This window comes from Stigmatopora argus, chromosome 4, assembly GCF_051989625.1.
Source record: "Stigmatopora argus isolate UIUO_Sarg chromosome 4, RoL_Sarg_1.0, whole genome shotgun sequence".
NCBI classification, from domain to species: Eukaryota; Metazoa; Chordata; class Actinopteri; order Syngnathiformes; family Syngnathidae; genus Stigmatopora; species Stigmatopora argus.
Genome location: NC_135390.1, coordinates 17,091,704 through 17,114,683, shown reverse-complemented (window position 1 = coordinate 17,114,683; position 22,980 = coordinate 17,091,704). Strand labels below are relative to the sequence as shown.

At 40.7% G+C, this 22,980-nt stretch overlaps 1 protein-coding gene across 1 annotated transcript in view; it reads left to right on the top strand.

Annotated features, from left to right (window-relative positions):
* Nucleotides 1-22,980, top strand: part of rftn1b (raftlin, lipid raft linker 1b) — a 64,684-nt gene that overhangs the window by 8,900 nt on the left and 32,804 nt on the right. The window contains exons 2-3 of the mRNA XM_077598841.1: nt 761-933; nt 20,478-20,655. Of these exons, the coding sequence (XP_077454967.1) occupies nt 786-933; nt 20,478-20,655 (326 nt within the window). The 5' untranslated portion in view covers nt 761-785. The remainder of the gene's footprint in view (nt 1-760; nt 934-20,477; nt 20,656-22,980) is intronic.

Here is a 22,980-nt window from a genome sequence, read left to right as displayed (position 1 = left end):
ATGGAAGTGCCTTATCATTAAAAAAAACATTTTTAGTTAAGACAACTGGTTTGCAAACTGATTTTCCTAATGGTTATTAAAAAATAAATGTTTTTTTTTCAAAATGGTGAGAACATGTGAGGATATATTTCCAAAACAATTCCATAAGTAAAAAGCCCTCATTAAGTGTTTTCATTTGACATATGACTTCATTGGGTTTATTACAAATGCATTTTTGACAATGATTACCCGAATATTCGACATTATGAAGCGAATCGCTTTTTGGATCAAATGAACAAATAGAGACAAAAGGGTTATGTAGTGTTTTTGGAAAGCCTCTCGTCATAATCTGTTTTACTCCATTTATTGACGATTAAAATTTTGCATGACTACGCACATAGCACAATTTTTTAGAGTTGTGAAAATAAATATGCATATGGTAATGTAAACAATATTTTGCATTATCGTAAAGAAATTTCCCAACCCAAGTAGTGATAATTGTATCGTCCTAGCTTGAAATAATCGTCATCGGGAGCCCTTCATGGAAAATCGTATCAAAAAAGTTTCTGCCTCTGATTTATTAAATGACTTGTTTGAGGATTGTAATATTATATGACGAAATATTTTCAAAACGCTTACAGATTTGAAAACCCCTCTCCGAGAGCTTTCATTTGAGATATGAGTCAAGGGGGTTTCCCGCAAATTATTTTACCGATAAACTTGGAGGAAAAAAGCTGAATTCCGAATTTTGGTTCACAACGAACATTCGCTTGTTCTTCAGGCTCAGCGGCAAACAGAAGAGCGCCATGGGCTGCGGACTACGTAAAATGAAGCCCAACTCGGGCGAGAAGTCGCCGGGCAAGATTTACTCCACGCTGAAAAGACCTCAGGTGGAGACTAAAGTGGGTGTGGCTTACACCTACCGCTACCTGGACTTCCTCATCGGGAAGGATGGTAAGTCTGAGTCCATGTACTGTTGAGTTTTATTTGGGTTATTTTACGCACTGGCCGCCTTTGACCGTGATAGATGTCCACGGGCTCTTTGTTTTTGACGGCCAATGGGAACGATTTGTTTCGAAATTGCAGCCGCATTGTTTCCATGACAAGGGCAGATGAGGCCGCTTTCAATGTCACAACCGTTTAGCGCTTAAATTTATCTGCTCGAGTCTCTTTGGGCAATCAAACAAATTGGACTTGATGTCTTTTAATTAGTTTTACGCCGCTGCTCTCTAAGCAATTTTGGTTCATCGGGTTACGATTCTTTGTTCGTTACTGGGAAGGAAAAGATTTTTTGGGAAGGACTTATAAAATGTGCATTTGGAGTCGAACAACATTGGTGGGTCATAAAATTCGGGCATTTTTTTTGGGTTGAGTCAAAGTCAAGTAGCCGATTTAGAGACTTTTCAAAATTTAAATAAATTGGTGGATATGTCCATCGTAACAAGGTGTCTTGGAATAATAGTCCAAATTAAACAGGAAGTCAGCCATTTTGGGGTCAAACATGGATCGCTGGGAATTTTTGGAAAGTGGAAGTGGTCATAAACTTATCCTGTGGAGACAGTACTTTCGATTAACACAAAATTTGGTGGGCTTCTCGATCACAATCGGATGCCAGAAAAAGTGTCTTGGAATAATAGTCCAAATTAAACAGGAAGTCAGCCATTTTGGTGCCAAACATGGATCGCTGGGGATTTTTGGAAAGTGGAAGTGGTTGTAAACTTATCCTGTGACAACAGTTTTATCGATTAACACAATTTGGTGGGCTTCTCGATCACAATCGGATGTCCGAAAAAGTGTTTTGGAATAATAGTCCAAATTAAACAGGAAGTCAGCCATTTTGGTGTCAAACATGGATCGTTGGGGATTTTTAAAAAATGGTTATAATCCTACCCCACGGTTTTACCGATTAACACGAAATTTGGCGAACTTGTCGATCACAACAGGATGCATGAAAAAGTCTCTTGAAGAACTTGCAAAAAATCAGAAAATTGAATAGCAAGTCAGCCATTTTGGGGATAATAACGTCAAGTCATACAATGGTTTTCAGGATTTTGGGAAGCTTTAAAAACGAGAAACAAAACAAAATTTGATTCATTGCTTGCTTTTCTGTTTTGGTTTTTGCAGACTTGGATAATCATTAATCGCCTGTTGACACTTTGACCGATCAATACAAAATTGGGTGGACTTGTCTATGGAAATATTAAGTACAAGTTGGACCGATAGCCAAAAATGAAACAGGAAGCCATTTTGGTTCCTATTGCCAAAGTCAAAGTCCTTTTGAGTGTCAATTCATTTTTGGACTAAAAATGAGTATATTGTGTCTCTGATGTATTCTAATTGTAAAAAAATGAAATTGTACACGTGCTGCAATCACGCGACGTGAAAAGGCATTTGTCGACGGACTGCTTTCGCTCCGGCGGCGCCCATTTTGTGAGGATCAAGGGGGATGCGAGAAAATGCCGATTGCTGCATTTTTTTTCTATTGAGGGAAGACAAAGTGGACATATTGTTTCCACTTTGAAACTTTTGTGTCTGCTGACTGAGTGGAAAGTAAAACACTCAACCGGCTGGGCTCGGGACCGCCCACTCGGCAGGAAGCGACTTCGCTTCCTGGTTTTTTCCTCTGGGCGGAGGCTTTTTTTGTTCAATTTAGACGCCGTCTGTCCAAACTGATTGCATTTTCCTCAATCGATCGAGACGTATTGATCCCGGCCGGAGGCCAATCGCAGCCAATGAAGCGCCGCTTTGATGCTGCGGGGGTGGGGGGGCGATGGGGGGGGTATAGCGGGCGGGCGAGGAGGGGCGCCGAGGGAACGCGAGCAGATGCTGGGAGCTTTGGAGGGCTGCATAACTTGCATTTTTAGCGCGCGCTCGGGTTAGAAAATGAATATGTTATCTTCCCTAAATGATAACCAAATCATTCTGGGTTTAAGATAAAAGATAAAAATAGAAATACTATGGAGAAGATTAAATGTAAGAATTAAAAGTCATTCAAGGTTTTAGTTGTTTAGAAAAGATGCCGATATGCTGCTTCATTAATGGTGTAGAAAATGTGGTGAAAATGGAAAAATTGGCATTTGAATTTTTTATAGTTTATTTGTCTTTTTATTATTTTTTTTTTTTTTATTGCAATCATTAGGTATGTTTAACTTTCTTAATGCATTTGCATTTTTTTTAAAAATATTTGCTTACAATAAACCCTGCATATATGATGAAAATGATTTTAAATAAATTGGTTTTAATTGATTAGTTTTTGATTACTCTTTTAATTTTTACAATTAAAAACATTTACAAAAAAATGTTGAATTTTCTTAATTCATTTTAAAAATAATAATCCTAATTTAAAGATAGCACATCAGAAGAGTCAAGAAAAACACTAAATATTAAACACCATTGATTTTTTTTTTTAAATTAGACACGTCATTTCAAATGATATTTAAATTATTTGAATTGAATGGTTGCTTTTTATATACATTTCTTATTTGAAGACATTTTAAAACGGTATTTTTAATATATTTTGTATATTTTTGAATCTTCCATTAATGCCAAATGAATTGGACGTCAATCCCCGTCAATGGCAGCCCACGAGTCAAGAGCAGGAACAAACACGGTGACTCTCTTTATAAAGCTGTGATTTCCACTGAATGATTTGGGAAGCATTTTGAGCACCGCAAGACCAGACGCCAAAAAAAAGGCTGAATGTCACAGTGGCCTTCAGTGAGAAGGATTCAATTCCGGCTCTCCAGCCGGCGAGCCGCGGGGATAAGTCGCGCCGGTTGCGGCAGCCCCGCCGTCCTGCGGCTAATCTCCCCCGGGAAAGACACTGGCTCTGCCGCCGAACCTCTCCCGCAGCGCCGACTTACATCAGAGAGCCACTGAGTGCAAAGATGAGCGTGGGGGGGGGGAAGAGGGGAGGGGGTGCCGGGAAATGGCTTTTCATTTTTTTTTATTCATTTTTTTTGCACATTTGACGCTGTGACAGCTGCTCAAAAGTGGGCAGGCAGGCTTTTCGTATCACAAGGTCTTTCCGGGAATGTTTTGGGATGATTGGGATAGTTGCAAAATGACATCGCTCTGGGGTCCTGGGTTCAAATCCAGGTCACGTCCACCTGTATGGAGTTTGCATGTTCTCGTGGGTTTCCTCCGGGTACTCCGGTTTCCTCCCACATTCCAAAAACATGCATGGTAGGCTGATTGAAGACTTTAAATTGCCCCTAGGTATGAGTGTGAGCGTGAGTCAGCGGCCTGGAGTCAGCTTAGATAAGCTCCAGCACCCCCCACGACCCTAATGAGGATAAAGCGGTTCAGAAAATGAAATGAGATGAGATTTTATCGCTTATACGTCGTATTTGTCGCTAAAAAAAAATGACGACTGAATCGAGGGTACGGCTTATATGCGCACAAATTAGACTTGACATGCACGAAACTGCAAGGTGACAAACATCAAAGGCTGTAACGCAAGACGGCCGATACAGTCGTTTATTTCAAAATAGAGAAAAGATAAACAGATAAAACTCTAAACCAAATTTATATTGACGTCTATGAATGAAATTCAAGAAAAAAAACCATCTTGCATAAAACGTTGAAAAAAACTCACTTCCTTATGCCTGCCATTGTCTCGGGATGACAAACTAGACCGCTACGGACACACTTCCTGGTTGTACTGTTCACATGACTTCCTTTTTGAATTTGCAGGCAATGTGCAATCCGGCAGACGATCTTTTCGATTCATACAGTATCTCAGAAATACCATTTGTGATCATTTTTCTTAAGATTTTCCCTTCAATGTAACACATTTGTACTCCCTATTAAAACCATGAATATGGAGGGGTTTTTTTTAAGTTCATAAAAATGTGAAAATCCACACTGAAACTCGCAAGCGGAAGCCACACCCCTGTCCTCCGCTTGCTACTAGGACTCAGTACTGAAGTACAGTACTGATTCTTTCTTTTAAAATAGGGGTGACCCTACTTTGCGTTTTTTTGTTTATCGCGGCCATGTCTGGTCTACATTAACCACGATAATCGAGGGATTACTGTAGTATAGTTGCCTTTTAATAGTCCAAATAATATGAAATAGGCACCCTAAAAACACTGAACCCTACATTGCAGCTATTTGTCTACCGCGGGAGGTCTTGGAACCAATAGACCGCAATAAATGAGGGATTACTGTATATGTTAAAGTCTGACAAAATGGAGACCTTTCTATGAATTTAAAGGCTGTCTCACTCACTCACACTTTCATATGTCAGATTTGCATCAATTGCATTTCAGGCGAATCTGATTTTTTTTGTACGGCTGCGGCGGTGGCATCGACGACGTCACCCGCGGGGAAGCCGTCCCAATATCAGCCAGCCGCTTTTGTTTTTGTGCGCGTGGCGGGCGCCGAATGAAAGCAGACGAGAAGCTTTATTACTTACGGCTCTGCTTTCATTTACACTGGCTAATTTCATACATTTGGAAGCCGTTTAACATCCTGTCGAGGCATTTGGCGCTCTTTTTCTCACCCCTTGACGTGGTGATAAGCAAACCAACGGCAGTGCGGAAAGCGAAACGCCGGAGAGCCGACGTCATTATCCATCCGGCGCTTATCTGAGAAGCTATCTTTAATTATTTCATAAATCGCTCTGACGCGACTACCTGAGATTATTCACGTCTTTGACGACGCGTGAAAAAAAACACAACGGTAAAAATGGAACAAGGACACACGCGGGAAGCCAAATGTGCTGATGCAGTGAACTCGTTCAGCCACCGGGGCGGCGCCGGCTGGCAGAATTTCAAATCGGGAAAGACTATCTATATATTGATAAATATACTGAAACATTTATGTATTCCCACACACTAACAAAAACACGCTAAAGTACACTATTATATATAATTTCCTGAGTACGGGATGAAATAAAATTCTAATCTAATCTATATACAGTGTGAATATTACGTAAGTATGGCAATGTATAATTGGGCAGATAAAAACAAGGTTATTATTGAAAGTGAGGAAAAAATTGTTAGTTTTCATTTTGGACTTTTTTCTTTTTTTATTAATAAAAACCTTTTTTTTTAAAATTTAAAAATATAAAAATAAACCTTCCACAGACTACAAAATTGGAAAATATTTACCGTTTTCCCTCCTTTTTTCCAATTACAAAGCATTAAAAATATCAATTTTAATTCAATTTACTTTCAACTAAAAAGAAAATACCCCAAAAGTATACTTGCTTGGATTCAGTTCATTTTAGTTTGAAAAAAGTTAATAAATAAATCATCAAAACAGTTGTCCGTAATCGATTAATAATGGCAGCCCTAACCTACACTCGCAGAAAAAAAAACAATAACATTAGCATACCTTCAATGCTCACACACGATTAATTTCTATTATTACAAAAACACACACACACAGACACACACATTTACAATAGAAAATAACACAGCAATATACACACTATATTACGTATTTGCATAGGCTTTCTAAAGTCACATGTCATCCATCCATCCATTCATTCATTCATCCATGCCTTAGCGTCCTGTCATCCCGGCACGCTAATGGAGACTAATCAAGTGCCGCGGGGAGCACAATGGCCGCTCGCTCTCCAGACTTCCCGGACCACCCGCCTCATTTTGAACGTGATTTATGAGCAGAAATAACGACATGGACACTCACTGACCACTTCATTTTCTGCGCTTGCCCGTACCGCATCGGAATCGGACTTAACTGTATTGTAACACAAAGTGGAACAAACCATCACCCCAGAGGGTGCTTTACTCAATCCGATAGAATGTTTGTTCCGCCACATCTCAAAGTCCTTTTCTTTTTTATCAAATAAACCAAAAAAGTGAAAAATCTACTACAGTTGTACCTCGACATACGAGTCCCCCGACATACAAGCAATTTGAGATACGAGTAAAATTTTGGGCAAATATTTATCTTGATATACGAGCATGGACGCGAGAGGCTTTTCATAAGAACATCATGGCCACCGTCTTTCTCCCCACAACTCCCTCGTGTAATGTCTCTACGAGCACAGGGCATAGCGTTGCATTTTTTCCAGTGTTTTTTTCCCGTTAGTCAGCGCGAATGGCGGAGCTTGTTCGCTAATACAAGAGGAGTGTATACTACTTCTCATTGGCAAGTGGTCGTGCGTTATCCTATTGTGAGGACATTTATGTGCATCAATTTGGGAATATTTTGAAGGGATCCGTCTAATTTTAGTACTATTAAACACATTTCAGTACTATTAAACCACTAGTTATTTGTTACTTTGTCAATAGATGGCCAATTAGAACAAATACAAATGTTTTTGCAATCCAATATCCTGTTTTGGGTGGTTTTTTTTCATATGGTTGGAACGAATGAATTTTTTTTAGTTCATTCCTATGGGAAACGTTCATTTGAGTTACGAGTAAATCAACGTACGAGCTCAGTCCCGGAACGAATTAAGCTCGTATCTTGAGGCACCACTGTATTTCGCTGTTGGCCAGAAAGCCAAAGTTGCTACCGAGGGACATCTCACTTTTTTTGGATGATAAAAATCATGTCCTTTCCCCTTTGAAACACTTTTGATTTCGTATTTCGACTCGTCGCACGATGAAAACAACGAGTCTCGATTACTGTCTACCTACAAATCATGGCAGAACAACTGGATCTGGCTGAGTCTTAATCATGTATTATTGAATACTCTGACAAGATTCTATCATTTAATTAGATGTAAAAACCTGTGCTATTGGGAAAGTCTCTGCGACACCGCGGCTCGACGCAATTAGGAACCACAGCAAACAACGAGTTGAGAATCCGCTACGAAAGCGAAGACCATTCTGATTGAGGCGCTTTGGCATGCGAGGCGCTCTTTGATTGTGACCATTTGTCGGCGTGATGAATTTGCAGGCGTGCCCGACGCCCCGAGAGCGAAAAGCAATCACGGTTCACCTTGCAGCCGCCGCGTGGTGGAGGGATACCCTCGCCGTGATTACGGCCCATTTGAGGCCGTGATGTTCCAACACACGCTCACCTGCACTACACGCATGACATGACATTACTACGTGTATTACATTCACGGCATGTTCGTGTTGGCCATCTTGTATTTTCTGCTCCGCTGACTTGAAGAGAAACCAAATGTCCTTCGGTCCACATCAGTCTTGTTCAAACCCTGATTCCAACGCCTAATGGGTTTTGAACGTTTCATTCTTGTTTAAGACTATCATTTGAAAACCGAAAAGTATAAAGCTTACTTTGAAAATCTAACTTTGAACCTGACATGAAAGCGTTTTAGAACCAGCCTGTATTGAGTTCATGTTCATTCATTTGCTGTTCCGCTTATCCTCAAAGGGTGCTGGAGCCTATTCCAGCTGACTTCTGGCATTTCTTGAAAATTGCAGGTCACAAATAGACCCACATTCACGCTCACACTGATGCCTAGAGACGATTTAGAGCAAAAGTGTCAGACTCGGGTTGGTTCACGGGCAACTTTAACGTCAACTTGATTTCACATGGGCCGGACCATTTTATATATAATATTTAGATTTTTTTTAAAATAAATGGATTAAAAGAACTGGATTAAAATCCCTGAATATTCATTTTTTATAGATCTAAAACAATGTTTATTTTAGCTTTTTTTTATATATATTTTTAGATTTTACAAAATGATTTTTGAACTAAAACCACAGAAAAAATGGATTAAAAAATTACAATTATTCATTTAAAAGGGGAAAAATCAGGACATTTAATATACATCTATACTCTTCATTTTAATTTGATCCTAAAACAGAAAGTCGGCACTCATGATTTACTTTCCCGGGCCACACAAGATAATGCGGCGGGCCAGATTTGGCCCCCGGGCCGCCACTTTGACACGTGATTTAGAGTGTTCAAGCAAATAGCCATGCGTGATTTTTGGGATGTGGGAAGAAACCAAAGTACCCCCCAAAAAACACGGAAGCCCAGGGAGAAGATGCAAACTCCACACAGTAACCAGTAACCCACCAGGGATTGAACCTTCGATCTCAGAACTGTGAGGCAGACGTGCTAACCACTTGCCCAATGTTCTTCCTCTCTGCGGTCCATATTTAATAATATGATGCACACAAATGTCCTCACAATAGGATAACGCACGACCACTTGCCAACAAGAAGTAGTATATACTCCTCTCGTATTAGCGAGCAAGCTCGGCCATTCTGCACTGACTACCAGGGAAATAAAACTGTGCTTACCCAGTGCTCACAGAGACATTACACGAGGAAGTTGCGACCAGAGAGACATGTCTGCTCGTATATCAAAATTTGTCTCGTATCTCAAGATAAATATTTGCTCCAAGTTTTACTCGTATCTCAAATTGCTCGTATGTCGAGGTACCACTGTATTTTGTCCAATGCTCCTCATTGAAACGCTGTGCCACTTCAACTCATTAAATGAAACGACAGACTTAATTTCATGAAGTTAATCCGCCAGATAAAAAAAAATGAAACAAAGCCACATAATCAATCAGAAGTGAAACCAGATTCTTCTCCACGCATGAAGACAATGAGCCAATCCATCACCACCACAACAGCTTCTCATATTTCACTCCTCGGCGCCTCCGTTATTTTGCATGGACGCCTTCTGCCTTTCTTTACCCTGCAAAGACCACCCGTCGCTCAACGGGGGGGCTCCAGGGGTCCGTCTATAATTGGACTTAATTACTCCTGGCGAAGCAGAGTGATGGATTAGTTGCGTCTCCGTATTAGCATACGCTTGCCCTCGCCTTTCATTTGCGGGGAGACGGCACTTCATTAAGCGCACGTCGCGGTTCGACCGCTAGCAAACCGGTCGCCGCACTTCGGAAAAGCGCAACCGCGCTGGCGGTTTTTCCGAAAGTGAGGCGGCCCAGAGCGGAAAAGACAATTGGACTGTCTGTGTTTAATGGCTCCGGAGATAGATAAGTGCGAGTGTTGAGTACAGAGCGGAGGCAATGAAATCGGCGCCTCGACTTCAAACTGTGGCAAACGGCTCACCGGAGGCCTCGCTCGCAATTGGCCGGCATGAAAATGTTTTCACGCCGACGCTATTTTTAGACGCTCCGGCCAGGAGAAGGAGAGAAGAACGTTTTATCCAGGTTTCGGGCGAGGAGACGCGACTGGGATTTCTTTTGGTATGGGCAACGGTTGCGTAGTCATTCCGGTCTGATTCCCGTATTGTCGTGCGCGGTCGATTGGTTGCCGGTCTTTTGGTCGCCGTCTTTTGGTCGCCGGTCTTTTGGTCGCGGTCTTTTGGTCGTGGTCTTTTGGTCGCCCCAACCGCGACAATGGGCAACCAAAAGACCGGCGACCAAAAGACCAACGACCAAAAGACCAGTGACAAAACAAGGTAAAACAACACGGTCTACGCATCAATCAAAGCCAACAATGGCCATGAGCAATTTCACTGAGCCGGTGTGTAAGTGTAGAAGAGTTTGTATGGACATGCGTTGTCCCTTTAAGAAGCTACGTCAGTCAGGGTCTTAACAAGTTCTCCAACAAAAAACAATAAAAGTCCGGGAAATTTGGAGCTTTTCTTTAGCCTAATAATTACTAGGGCATTAAGTACAGACGCTCCCCTACTTACGAACGAGTTAGGTTCCGAGCGATTGTTCATAAGTTGAATTAGTTTCATTCATATCATGCTTAAAGCATGACAATATTAGCAGTCGACGATGACGCGTTCGTCTGCTAGCAGCGACCGAGATGATCCGGATTAGAGCCAAAATGGCTAAAACTACATCCGTTTTACAAAAGACGTTCTTAAATCAATCCCGTACAAACGTTGATATATGGCGTACACAATATGAAATGATCAAAAAACATAAAATACGGTAAAAACTTATACGTTGACAGGTATGCACCCAACACCCATATTTTTAGACGGGTACAAATGAACAAATGAAATGTAAGCGGTAAATGGCAAAGCATTATATACGTATACCTAAAAGAAACAGGAGATTTGAGCTAAATAAAAGCAAACGAAGCCTTTTTTTTCGCTCCGTCAACAATTTGCGCGTCCTTGAGGAACTCGGTTTCCTTGCCAGGGTCACGACGTTAAATAAGAACAGAGCGGTAAACAAGGCATCTAAATGCTAATGTGTCCACATTCTAATATTCGCGCGGGTATCGCTAAAGAAAGCTAACGCCAGCCAGAGAAACTTGGAGACGACAGTCAAGTAAAAAGCCGTCTGTGCGCTCAACATCGGGTTTTAACGACACGCAAAAACCTTTTTGGCGAGAAGCACGGTCGGGGATTAAAATGGACCTCCATTACAAGAAGCTAGCGCGTTTTGTCCGTCTTTTCAGCCGGCGACAGTTGCCAAGAGACGGCGAGAAACCCGCGGTTAGAAAAAGAAGCTTTTTTTTTGTTCTTTGCACGTAACTTCCCTTTCGTCGAAAGCGCTAATCTAACGTGTTCTGCGAGAAAAAAAAAAAAAGCTTTTGGTTCCCATTAGCGTAATTTGGACGCGGGAACACGACGATTACGCTCAGGGGTGCCGAGGCGGCGCCACGGGTCGTCCATTAGATGCACTGAATTGGTGGGTAATTATCTCGTCATAGTTGAAGATGACAAACAAATTACCCAAGGAGAGGACGGAAGTAGCTGTCAATTTTTTTAAATTGTGATTTGAAGACAACAGGCGTTTTAGCACAGAAGATCGTGTTTAAGTGACAGTGACGTTGACGTCGACGTCTAATGTCGTCAAATAAAGCCAACCCGGGAGAAGAAAGGTATCAAAATTAAAAACTAAAGTAGAATTAAGTTTAGTGTAAGGTTAGATTAAACTTATTTTTGAGTGTGTCTGCATCGTAATCCAAGTTCATTTCAATTTGTTTATTTTATGTTACGAGCGCGTTGCCGTGCAGTCAGGGTGGAGGCGGGGCAAATAAAGCCAAGCCGGGAGAAGAACGATATCAAAATTTAAAACAACATTAGAATTAAGTTTAGTGTAAGGTTAGATTAAATTTATTTTTGAGTGTGTCTGCATCGTAATCCAAGTTCATTTCAATTTGTTTATGTTACGAGCGCGTTGCAGTGCAAAAAGTCTCCCCTCCGCGAAATCCATCTAATTTTAGTACTATTAAACACATTTTAGTACTACTAAACCACTAGTTATTTGTTACTTTGTTAATAGATGGCAAATTAGAACAAATACAAATGTTTTTCCAATCCAATATCCTGTTTTGGGTGTTTTTTTCAGAGGGTTGTAACGAATTAATTTCTTTTTAGTTCATTTCTATGGGAAACAATTTGAGTTACGAGTAAATCGACATACGAGCCCAGTCCTGGAACGCATTAAGATCGTATCTCGAGGTACCGCTGTATTTTACATTTAGAGTACTAGGTGGGCAACGACAAAAAACATTAGGGCTGGGCTCTCATGCACCCCCAAATAGATTGCGCCATGGGCAGTCGCCCACGTTGCCCATAGCAAAAACCAGCCCTGCTCCCTTGAAATCTTGTTTTGAAACGCTCCTACGAGCTTCAAACCTACGAACACTCAGTGAAACCAAGGAGTGGCTACATAAGCTCCTCCTCCCCCACGGTGAGGTCTGTTCTTAATTGGCCGTCCAATAACGAGACGACAACTTCACTGAGAGAAAAGCGGATTGTGAAAGGCTAATTACGGAGCGTGCCAGTTATGGTGGAAAACTGTTTCGGTCCCACCCACGGCAACGGATGTTCGATCCCTATGGACGGGGAGGGTCGGCAGCGTCAATGGCAGAGAGTGACTTAACAAACGTGGCCGATACCTCACAAGTCATTCATCCTTGGCGGCGGCGAATAATGGATGCCAGCCTTCTTTTTTTCCCCGCCGCATGTAAATGCATGTGCCGGAGGCGCCGAGCGCGCATATTAATTTCATATTTACTCATCTATTTTTAAAGCTGCTGAGCGATGGCGGCGCCACGTTAACGCCGATTGTGTGACTTTCTCACTTTTCAGGAAATGGGCTGGTTATGGTTATTGTTTCTGCGTCACCTCCCATTACAATTTTGACTTTATATATTTTCAAGACATATTAATGGTTTCATTTTTTTAACTCATTCACTGCCATTGACAGCAAATTCATTTGAAATGGGTGACATGATCATGTTTCACATCCAATGACGGCAATAGAGGTCAAATTCAAATATATATTTTACTCATTTTTATCACTTATGTCAAATAAATCACATTCTTCTCAGAACAGAATGGGAAAAGTTATGAATATAAAATCAGGCTTTCAAATAAATATGTACCTTATTTTCTCGCATATTAGCCGCCTCCGCGTATAAGCCGCACCCTTAAAATTGCCTTAAAATCATTGAATTGTACGATGTTTTATTATTTAATTACGATGTTGGCAGAGGGAATGGATTATAATTTATTGTAAAATCATTTACCCAAATGTGAATAAATGTGCAATGGAAATTTTGGAGAATTGGGAAATTTAAACTGTTTTTATATATAGATCTATAATCTTAAATATCAGAAATGTACCGTATTTTCTCGCATATTAGCCGCATCCGCGTATAAGCCGCACCCTGAAAATTTGCCTTAAAATGGTTGAATTTTACGATTTCTCTCGTATAAGATGCCCCCTAATTCACAATTTTCACCTCCGTATTCATGGTTTTAATAGGGAATACAAATGTGTTACGTTGATTGGAAAATCTTAAGAAGAATCATCGCACGTGGTATTTATGAGATACGGTATAAACCGATTGCTGGATTGCACATTCCGAAAGGGTGTTGCCTGCACGTAGACAAATTCAGAAAGGAAGTCACGTGGGCAGTATACAACCAGGAAGTGTGTCCGTAGCGGTCTAGTGTTCACCAAGCACTGGGTGCAATAATAGCATGAGATACAAATTACGCAGGTATATTAAGGCTGATATTTTAATGATGGACCGGAAGACCTTTGATCGGCCTTAACAACTATTGGGATGTGCTGACATGGTAAACACTACAAACACATGTATCAAGGCTACTCGCGTCTAGCCAGTCAGAGCACGTTTAACTACTGTAAGATGGCGGCGCCCTGAGCGAGCAATGGTAGGAAGTTGAAATAAATGACCGTATCAGCCGCAATGTCTTGGATTATGGCGTTTCATCATTATCACCTTGCTGTTTCGTGCATGTCAAGTCTAATTTGTGCGCATATAAGCCGTACCCTTGATTCAGTTATCATTTTTTTGTTAAAAATACGGCTAGTATACGAGAAAATACGGTATATCTATATATAATTTCCAATATATATTTGCCTGTATAATTTACTATCTTAAAGTCAGATTTCAGGAACGCAGCAGACCAACCACGAGGTGACATTACAAATCGATCGGTGCGACGAAAGGACCGATTAGCCAACAAGGGTCGGCGCGATCTTTGATGATAACACGGGCAATCAATAAAGTTGCGCCTCAGGCCGACAACGACAACACGAATGGGAGCGGCGCTCCGACACGAGACAACGACCTGCAAGACTTCATTAAAACCAAAGAGGTGACGAGTCGCAGTTGATTGAGTACAATTACCCACGGGGACCGCCAAATCAATCTCGGGTTTTTTTCCCCTCTCTCTCGATCTTAACGAGGGGTTTCGTTCCGTTCCGTGCGGAACATTAGCATGCTTTGTTCATTTTTTAGTATTACAAATTATTATTGAACCATCGTACGACATAATATTTAGTAAAAGTAACGACAACTCGAGATGACCCGGTTTCGATCAAACCATTTTCAGAGGATGAAATCAGTTAAAGAAAATAACAAAAAATGGGTTTTTAAGAAGAAACAACATAATAATCCTGAGGCATATTACAAAAATACATATACAGTACTATACTATATATTCATATTGACCTTAGTGAAGCAAACATGGCAAAACAAATAGAAAATATCCAACGCCGATAAGAAAATGACTAACTCAATTAATCACATTGCGTTATTTCTTATGCAAATTTTGATGATCCAGATATTAAAAAACGTATATATACAGTAACTTTTAGAAAATATATTTATATTTACAGTAGTGAAACAATTGCAGAACAGAAAGCATAAAAGTCAATTTAATCATCCATGAATCAAATTGGACTATTTTTATACAAGTTTGTTTATGAGAAACAAACATTTTAACAGAATTTGTTGGCGACCTTTTTTGTGCTGTATATCGAATTAAAATATATAGAAAAAATTTCACTAGTAACAATCTTGTATGGTTTCAATGTTGGGAAGCTTTGTTCAAATGGAGAAAAAAAAAACGTACCTTGTTTACGATATTGATAGGGACATTCTTTCACCATTTTGGATGTCCACAATACATATGTTGATACTTTTGGTCTTTTTTCTTCAGGTATTAGAGCAGTTGGGGATCTAAAAAAACAAAACAAAAAAATCAATCAAATTAGACCAGGGAATGTCAAGTTCTTCATGGTTTGTTTTGGTTTCTGCTAAAAAAAACATCTGAATAATATATACGATGAAAAAATCCCTCCCAAAATCCAGTGCGATCTTTTCATTGTGTATTTTTTCTTTATCTGACCACCGATAGATTATTATTATGTTTTTTTTCATGCGAAAGTTATCTGAAAAGGAGTTAGGTTAACACATGCGTAGTTATTCCCGATTTTACTATTGTTACTTTCACCTATGGTTGTTATTGGTTTCTAATTTAAAAAAATGCCCTCCCAAAAATGGGACAAAATCCGGTGCGACCTTTTCATTGGATATTCTTTGGCTTGCGCAACTACTACTGAGGTGCAACTTGTGTTTTTTCCCCTATTTGACAACCGAAAGATTATTACATAGTTTTTTCATGCTAGTTATCTGAAAAGCAGTTATGTGAACATATGCGTATTTATACCCGATTTTACTACTGTTACTTTGACCTATGGTTGTTATTGGTTTCTGATTTTTTTTTAAAATTACCCTAACAAAAATGTGACATATTCCAGTGTGACTTTTAAAAAAAAATCTTCTTTACCATGTATTCTTTGGCAGGTACAACTAGGACTCAAACGTGACTTTTAGTTTTAAAAAATACAGTAGGACACCTAAGATGTATTGAACGCAGCCAATGTTGCTGAAGTTGCTGGTGGCGGAATGTCGAATTTCGCTTTTAAAGCGAAAGATTGGCTTCCAAGTGCGAGCGCCTCAAATCTCAGTTCAGGAAGTTCAACCGACAATTTGTAATGTTGCATTTGTTTTGAAAATTGCTCGGCGCAGGAAAGAGCTAGCTTTCGTTTTAAAGCGCCTTGGGCTTTGCGGGGTCTTCGGAATGGGAACGTGTTTGCATGAAACCCTCCGTGTACGTTTGGTGCATCGCCCTGACTCACTTTGATGCGTCTGCCGCCAGATAAACACCAAGAGAGGTGTCGTACTTGTTTATTTCATATCTATTTCCGCCTGCGCTTGCCATGAATATTCACACCTTTCAATTGTGTTATCGTCGGAGACAGTGCATTTCTTTCTTACTTGGGGAACCCCGACAAGTTGTGAACAGATTTACCGGACAATTTGGTAATACTGTGTGAAAGTGTCTGTGAAATAGCTGAAAATAGCTTGTTTAGAACTAAAAGACAATTGTTGCACTATAAAAAAAAATTCTCTTTTGAAAAATGGGTGTTTAACAGATAAAAGCGTGAGTTTACACACCTAGAGAAGGTGAAGAAATTCAATCACTCATCTATTAGGATCCGACAGCCGTTTCTGGCCACCATAAAAAAATTCAGATCTCTACGTTGCACGGTTTGGACAAACGTAGCGAGAGAATCTTAACATACACACAAACAAATCCATAAATCACAATTTATAAGGATTAATAGATGACATTTCTCTTCAGGTGGCAACAAATGATCATGTTATTAGAGCCTTTGAAAAGGATCCATGTCCAATTCACTCCCAGCCCACCCAAAAAAATGAATTGGACATCTATTTCCGTTAACGTAAATGTCTGCGGACAAAAAATTCAATTCAAAACCCATGACAAAATTGTTTTTTTTACATAAAAAAGAATGACATTTTAAATAGTGCTATTTTTTACATTATTTTTTAGTTGAAAAAGATATTTTAAATTTAACCAAAGAATATAACATTCCATTAAAAAATATATTCTTAGATTTCTGCAGTCCTCGAAAAAAGCATATCGCAACAATTATCGGTGATTTTCAAAATAAACCTTCTGACAGCTCCAATCTTAACGTAAAACCGCAAATTTTGAATCATACCATCCATCGTTTCATCAGCATAGAAAAAAAATACAGAAAATATCGGTGATTTAAAAAAAAAAGATGCCAAGCTGCCAAACTAAACTAAACGTCAATATAAATAAGAATGTGACGGCGGGTGGCGTCACGTCACCTGCGAGTCCAATTTCCTCCTTAAATTGTTTGCTGCCATCTTTGATTAGGAGCGCTCACTCCATCAGGCATTGGCCACCCAAACCCCCGAGGCTAGCTGCGCCGCCTTCGCGCTACATCCACATAGACAAGTCCCCGGCCCCGCCCCCCAAGCCCGTCTGTGTTTAATGCTCCTGTCTGACTCTGCGCTAACACAATTTCACGGAAAAGCAATTTGTTGGCTGTCACACGGAAAACCCTCCATTTTTGCCGTGGTTTGTCATCGTGACACTTTGTTTTCTTGCGTGCGACGCGGTCAACAACTTCCTGTTTTTTCTACTTCATTTCTTAGTCTCTACGTGGTTAGCTTCATGTCTCCCCCCAAAAAACATTTAGCCCGTTAAACTATATCCACTCAAAATGGATTGGACGTCTACCCCTACCTTTGGCAGTCAATGAGATCATTTACTGTTTTGGCCCGAATATAAGACGATCCTGATTATAAGACGACCCCCTCTTTTTCAAGATTGAAATTTGAAAAATAGTTTTTGAACACCAAATTGAATTTGTATACAGTACATCTGAAACAAATGATAATAACAAAAATTGGACAAATATTGGAGTTATTTTGCCTCATTTAAAAAATGGCTATTACACCTTAACATCTGAACATTTAAATATGTCAACTAAAGTGCAATCACATTTGTAAATGAATAGCTTTGAGTTTTCAAAATATAAATAAAGCAATCTACTTTGTTTTTTAAAAAAAATGCAATAACTGCAATTCAGCATTCTCTTTAAAGATATCTGGCGTCATCTAGCGTTGTCACTTAGTATAATGTCTAGACCCCGAATGTAAGACGACTGCCACTTTTTCAGTCTTATTTCAATGCAAAAAAACACCGTCTTATATTCGGGCCATTAGGGAATTATTTTATTTTATTCCAACCCGATCTGATTGAGGAGCGTGAAATCCCGAAATCGGACTTGAATATTTAGTGATCTCCGCCGACGGAAATTTGTATGTGTGTGTTTTCAAAAAGCGAGATTAATAGCGACTCCCAGGGTGATTAGCGCCCACTCGGGGAAGAAGTGTCCCGCGGCTGTGTTTCCACGGCTAATTGAAAGCGCTCCTTATTTACTCTTGCTCGCTTTATTTATTTTTCAATTTTTTTTTTAATTTCCCGCTCTGATCCCGTGGCGCCACCCCCGACCGGCTTCCTTCCACCAGGACTTCTTCTCGCACCAAAGGCGAGGAAACCAAATTAGGGATCACAGCAGGATTAATGCGCCGGTGGTGCGGGAAGATGGAAATTGGAGGAGGGGGTTACGTTGCAGTCATTTTGCACGGTGGCCTATTTCCTTGCCTTAATTCCTTCACGCCTGTTAGTTTCCAACGCTCCGCCATTGTGCTACGGTAGGATGCCGTGATTGAGAAATTGAGGCGTGGTGGGGGTGGGGGTTGGGTATTTTTAGACGGGCGCCCCCTCGGGACACCGGCCTTGTTTTGTTTCTTTTGTCAGCGCTTTCATATTTCTTGGCTTCCTGGAAGGACAACCTGGATATCGCTTTTGCCAGCAGATGCAGTTCCACAATTCATTAAGGGACGGTCCGACCAAGAGTCTGTCGATTTGACTGAGGTGGAAGAGAATCTTTTATTTATTACGTATTTTATACGTTTTCTGATCATTTAAAATTGTGTACGCCGTATAAGAACTTTTGTGGGGGATTTTTTAAGTACGTTTTTTTGTAAAACTGATCTTGTTTTACCCATTTCGGCTTTTATCCGGATCGTCTCGGTCACGGTAGCAAAGGAAAATGTCATTGTCAACTGCTAATTGCTTTAAACATATGTCAATCACTTCCGACTTTTCAGTGTATAAATATAGCACGTCAGCAAGCAATGTACCCAGTCAAGCTGTCAGTGTCATACATCGACATCTACAGAATCTTGAATTTAGTGCATACTGATTGGCCACTTTGAAGAAAATTTTAGACGTTTAAGTGCGCCCTATGTGAGTAAATATGTGCCGCGTTGCATTTGTACGTTTTATTAAAATCCCTTAATAAGGGGAATTCCGATAGTTAATAAGGGGAGCAATTGGCCGAGGTTGCCAGGTATGGGTTTATGTCGTTTGTCTTCTGGCAAATCTCGGGGGCGGTGGTGTTCTTTTCTGGGTGGCTGAACCTATAGAACAGGGGTGTCAAACGGGCAGTCCCCTGGTCCCCGGGTAGCTCATTCAAATAGTTTTTCAAAAAGGGGGCCGCAAAACCAGTTAATAAGGAACCTTAAATTCCCCAGAAGCAACAGGAAGTAACCTGGAAATGTCCAAAAATCATCAGGAACCGACAAACAAAAAGAAGCAACCCCCAAAATCAATAGGAAATGATCCAAAATTGCGCAGGTGTCGTTAGCAAACGCGAGTGTCAATTTAGCTGACTGAATTTTGAATGCGACTTTCCATTACCGACACATTATTACCATTATTACCAACGATTTTCTCGTTTTTAATTGAACGCAGGCTGATTGCAGCTCGTTAGCGCCCGCTAACGCTATGGCTCTCGGACCGCCGATCCGACGAGCAATCAGCGGTGATTGGATTTTGATATCTCCCGATTAAGTCTAGAGCGGCAAGTCCAATTTGGCAAAACCAACCTGAAGTAAATTCTTAATTACTTTGCGATCTGAATTGCAAATTGTCAGATATTTGCCTATTTTTGGGGGAGGGGGAGGGACGGTTTGACTTATGGTTAAGTGCAGCTGCAGAATCTTGAGGAAGAATGTCAGACAGTGACGTTTATGCTTAATTGGGACTTTCTGTAATGTTTTACGTTGTGCATATCAATGAACAAAAGCCGCTTTGATAGCAATAAACGTCCAATCCAATTCAACTGGAAATTGAGATGAGCTAGCAGCAAATAATTGCTGAAGGTAAGGGCAGAATAGCCTGTCAAAAGTCAAATAGTCGACTTGTAGTTAAGTTAAAAATTGTACAGTAAGAAACATTCATGTAACAGTTTGCCTCTGCATAGATGAAAGCGATGATGTCCTGCAAAGATACGCCGTAAGACTTGTTTGTAACACAAAATTGAAAGAAGGCCAGGAGAGGAAGCAGAAAAAAAATTCTGTTCACGATTGGTTCAGGAACAATGTCAACGAAAGCAAATGTGTCATGTCCATGTTGTCCTTTTTCAGGTGGGACGTCCACCCTGCGTCTTTCGTCGGTCCGAGAGCTACCAGAGCAATTAAAGGAGCTTTACCAGCAGGGCTTCCACCTGGCGGCCATTCACCCGTTCATCCACCCCTGCGGCCCCGAGTCCAACAGCCCGCAACACCAACTCTACCGCGCCATCTTGGTCCAGGTCAACGACGGGTATGTGCTCGTCGCACGCCATGTCCAAATAGATGACTTCCTCTTCAATTTTAATAGTTCTGGAGACGTTTTCATGGCGTCCCGTTCTGATACATGTCCATCCGTTTTAGCGTCAATTTGTGGAAAAACGACATGCTCTAATCTTCCAAAGATCGTACGAATATTTTTGTCACATTGAAAGAGGTCATATTGAGGAACTTTGTCATCACGAGGGAGTTGATGGGGAAAACAGGTTAAAGATTCATGGCGAGTCGTAAATAAAATAAGACGTCATTTAGAAGGGGAATGACGACTCCAGTTTTCTAAGGAAAATCATTTTCACTTGCAGAGAAACAAACATGTCTCGACAGGCTGATTATGTTCCATTTTCCAATGTATATCGACTGGTAGAATTGGCTTCTTTGCCATGTTTGGCTAGATTGAGTTGAGCGACATGATGTGATTTTTTTTGGTCACATATTGAAGAACAATTTATTTTAGGCTTTTTACATGAATGTCATGTCTTGTTAAGGTTTTGGTTGGAGGTGAGTGTGTGTGTATGAACTTTTCGCCTCTTATGTCCCTCCGTGCTTCCCTTCCTCTTGTAACCAGCTGTGCAGGATTAGTAATCAGCCCTGTGTGTGTGTAAACCCTGTGTTCTGGTATATCTGGTGGTGGGAATATTCTGTCATGATCTGCCTCGGGTGCGTAACGTGAACAGACCCCAGGATCCGAGAAGCAGAGAAAGGCGAAGGGGGTGCTGGTGCACTAGTTAAGACTTTTAATAGAAAAATGGTCAATAAAAAGTTATCAAAATTGAACGGGGAGGACGTGCACTGACAAGAGAAAACATGACTTACGTGGACGGGGAAACACTAGGTAATATTCCCACAACCAGAGATACCAGAACACAGGGTTTACACACACACACAGGGCTGATTACTAATCCTGCGCATTTTTAAATACACACACAAGGGCTGGTTACCAATCACGCCCAGCTGCTTACAAGAGGAAGGGAAGCCCAGAGGAGAAATTTATTTTGGCCATGAAATAATGACTAACCATCAATCACATTATTTGGGAATATAGTGAACTAAAATGCTTTACAGCCACGAAACTTGAAAGAAAAACACGGTCCCGTCACCCCTCCACAATAAGACAACACAGTCATCCTCTCCCTTGACTGACATAAGGGGCAATTTGTCCCCCCCGTGGATCTCCCCCCACCCCAGGAAAACAGAAAATGTCAACTGTCAAATCCCCCAACCTTCCATTAACGCGCAACATGGTGAGGTTACAGTTGAGCAAGCTGGTGGCTGATGGGAAATTCATCATTACCGGCTGATTATGGAAGATGAAGAAGAAAAAGGGGAGTAGCGGGGGGAATGAGGTCCCCGCCAAAGAGCAATAGAGACGAGAAAACAGGTGAAACTATGGAGAAATATTCTCTCTGTTGTCATAGCGATATAGAGGCCATGGATTCAGGGAGGCATTGAGTTAAACCACACCCACGTCGCCTTTTCGTCATCAGTCACTTGAATGCAACGTGAATGTTTTTAACACCTCCGACGGCCCCCCTGGCGGAGGGACGGGAGTCATCAGGTGTGCCCCCCCGCCGGATGTTTGTCAGGAGGAGATGCGGCAAGACGGCCAGATGACATCGCAAGCGACGTGCTACCATTTTTAACGCCAAAGCCCCCCCCCTCCCCTATTTCTTGATGTTCACACGCTCGGTCTGGTTTGCCTCATCGCATCCTGACTCCGTCACCCCCACTCCCTTATTTTGTCCTCCACGCTCACTCACTCCCTTTTCCTCTCTCTTGAGACTTAAATCAGCTACAAGAGTTATCAATGAACGCATATTTTTGAGTATGTCACCTGATTGAATGTTTTTAGTATAATGAGATTTAAAGCTTCACAATAGTGTACAAATAACAACAACAAACAAATAAATACTCCATAAACATAATGAGTTGTCAACACCTAGATTATATTTACAGCAATCACTCGAATATCGCGGTTAATGTACACCAGACATGGCCGTGATAATCAAAACATCGCGAAGTAGGGTCAACTTTGTAATAAAAAATATTTTTATTACTTCAGTGCTGAGTCCTAGTAGCAGGAGTGGCGTCAGCTTACGAGTTTGAGCGTGGATTTTCACATTTTTATGAACTTTAACAAAAAACTTTTTTTTTTTTTTTATTTATTTTTTAAAAATTGAATTTTTTAAAAGTTTATAAAAATGTGAAAATCCACAATGAAACTCGTGAACGGAAGCCATCCTTGCTAAAAGGACTCCACATGGAAGTAAAAAAAATACATAAAAAATAAATGCTGTTTTTA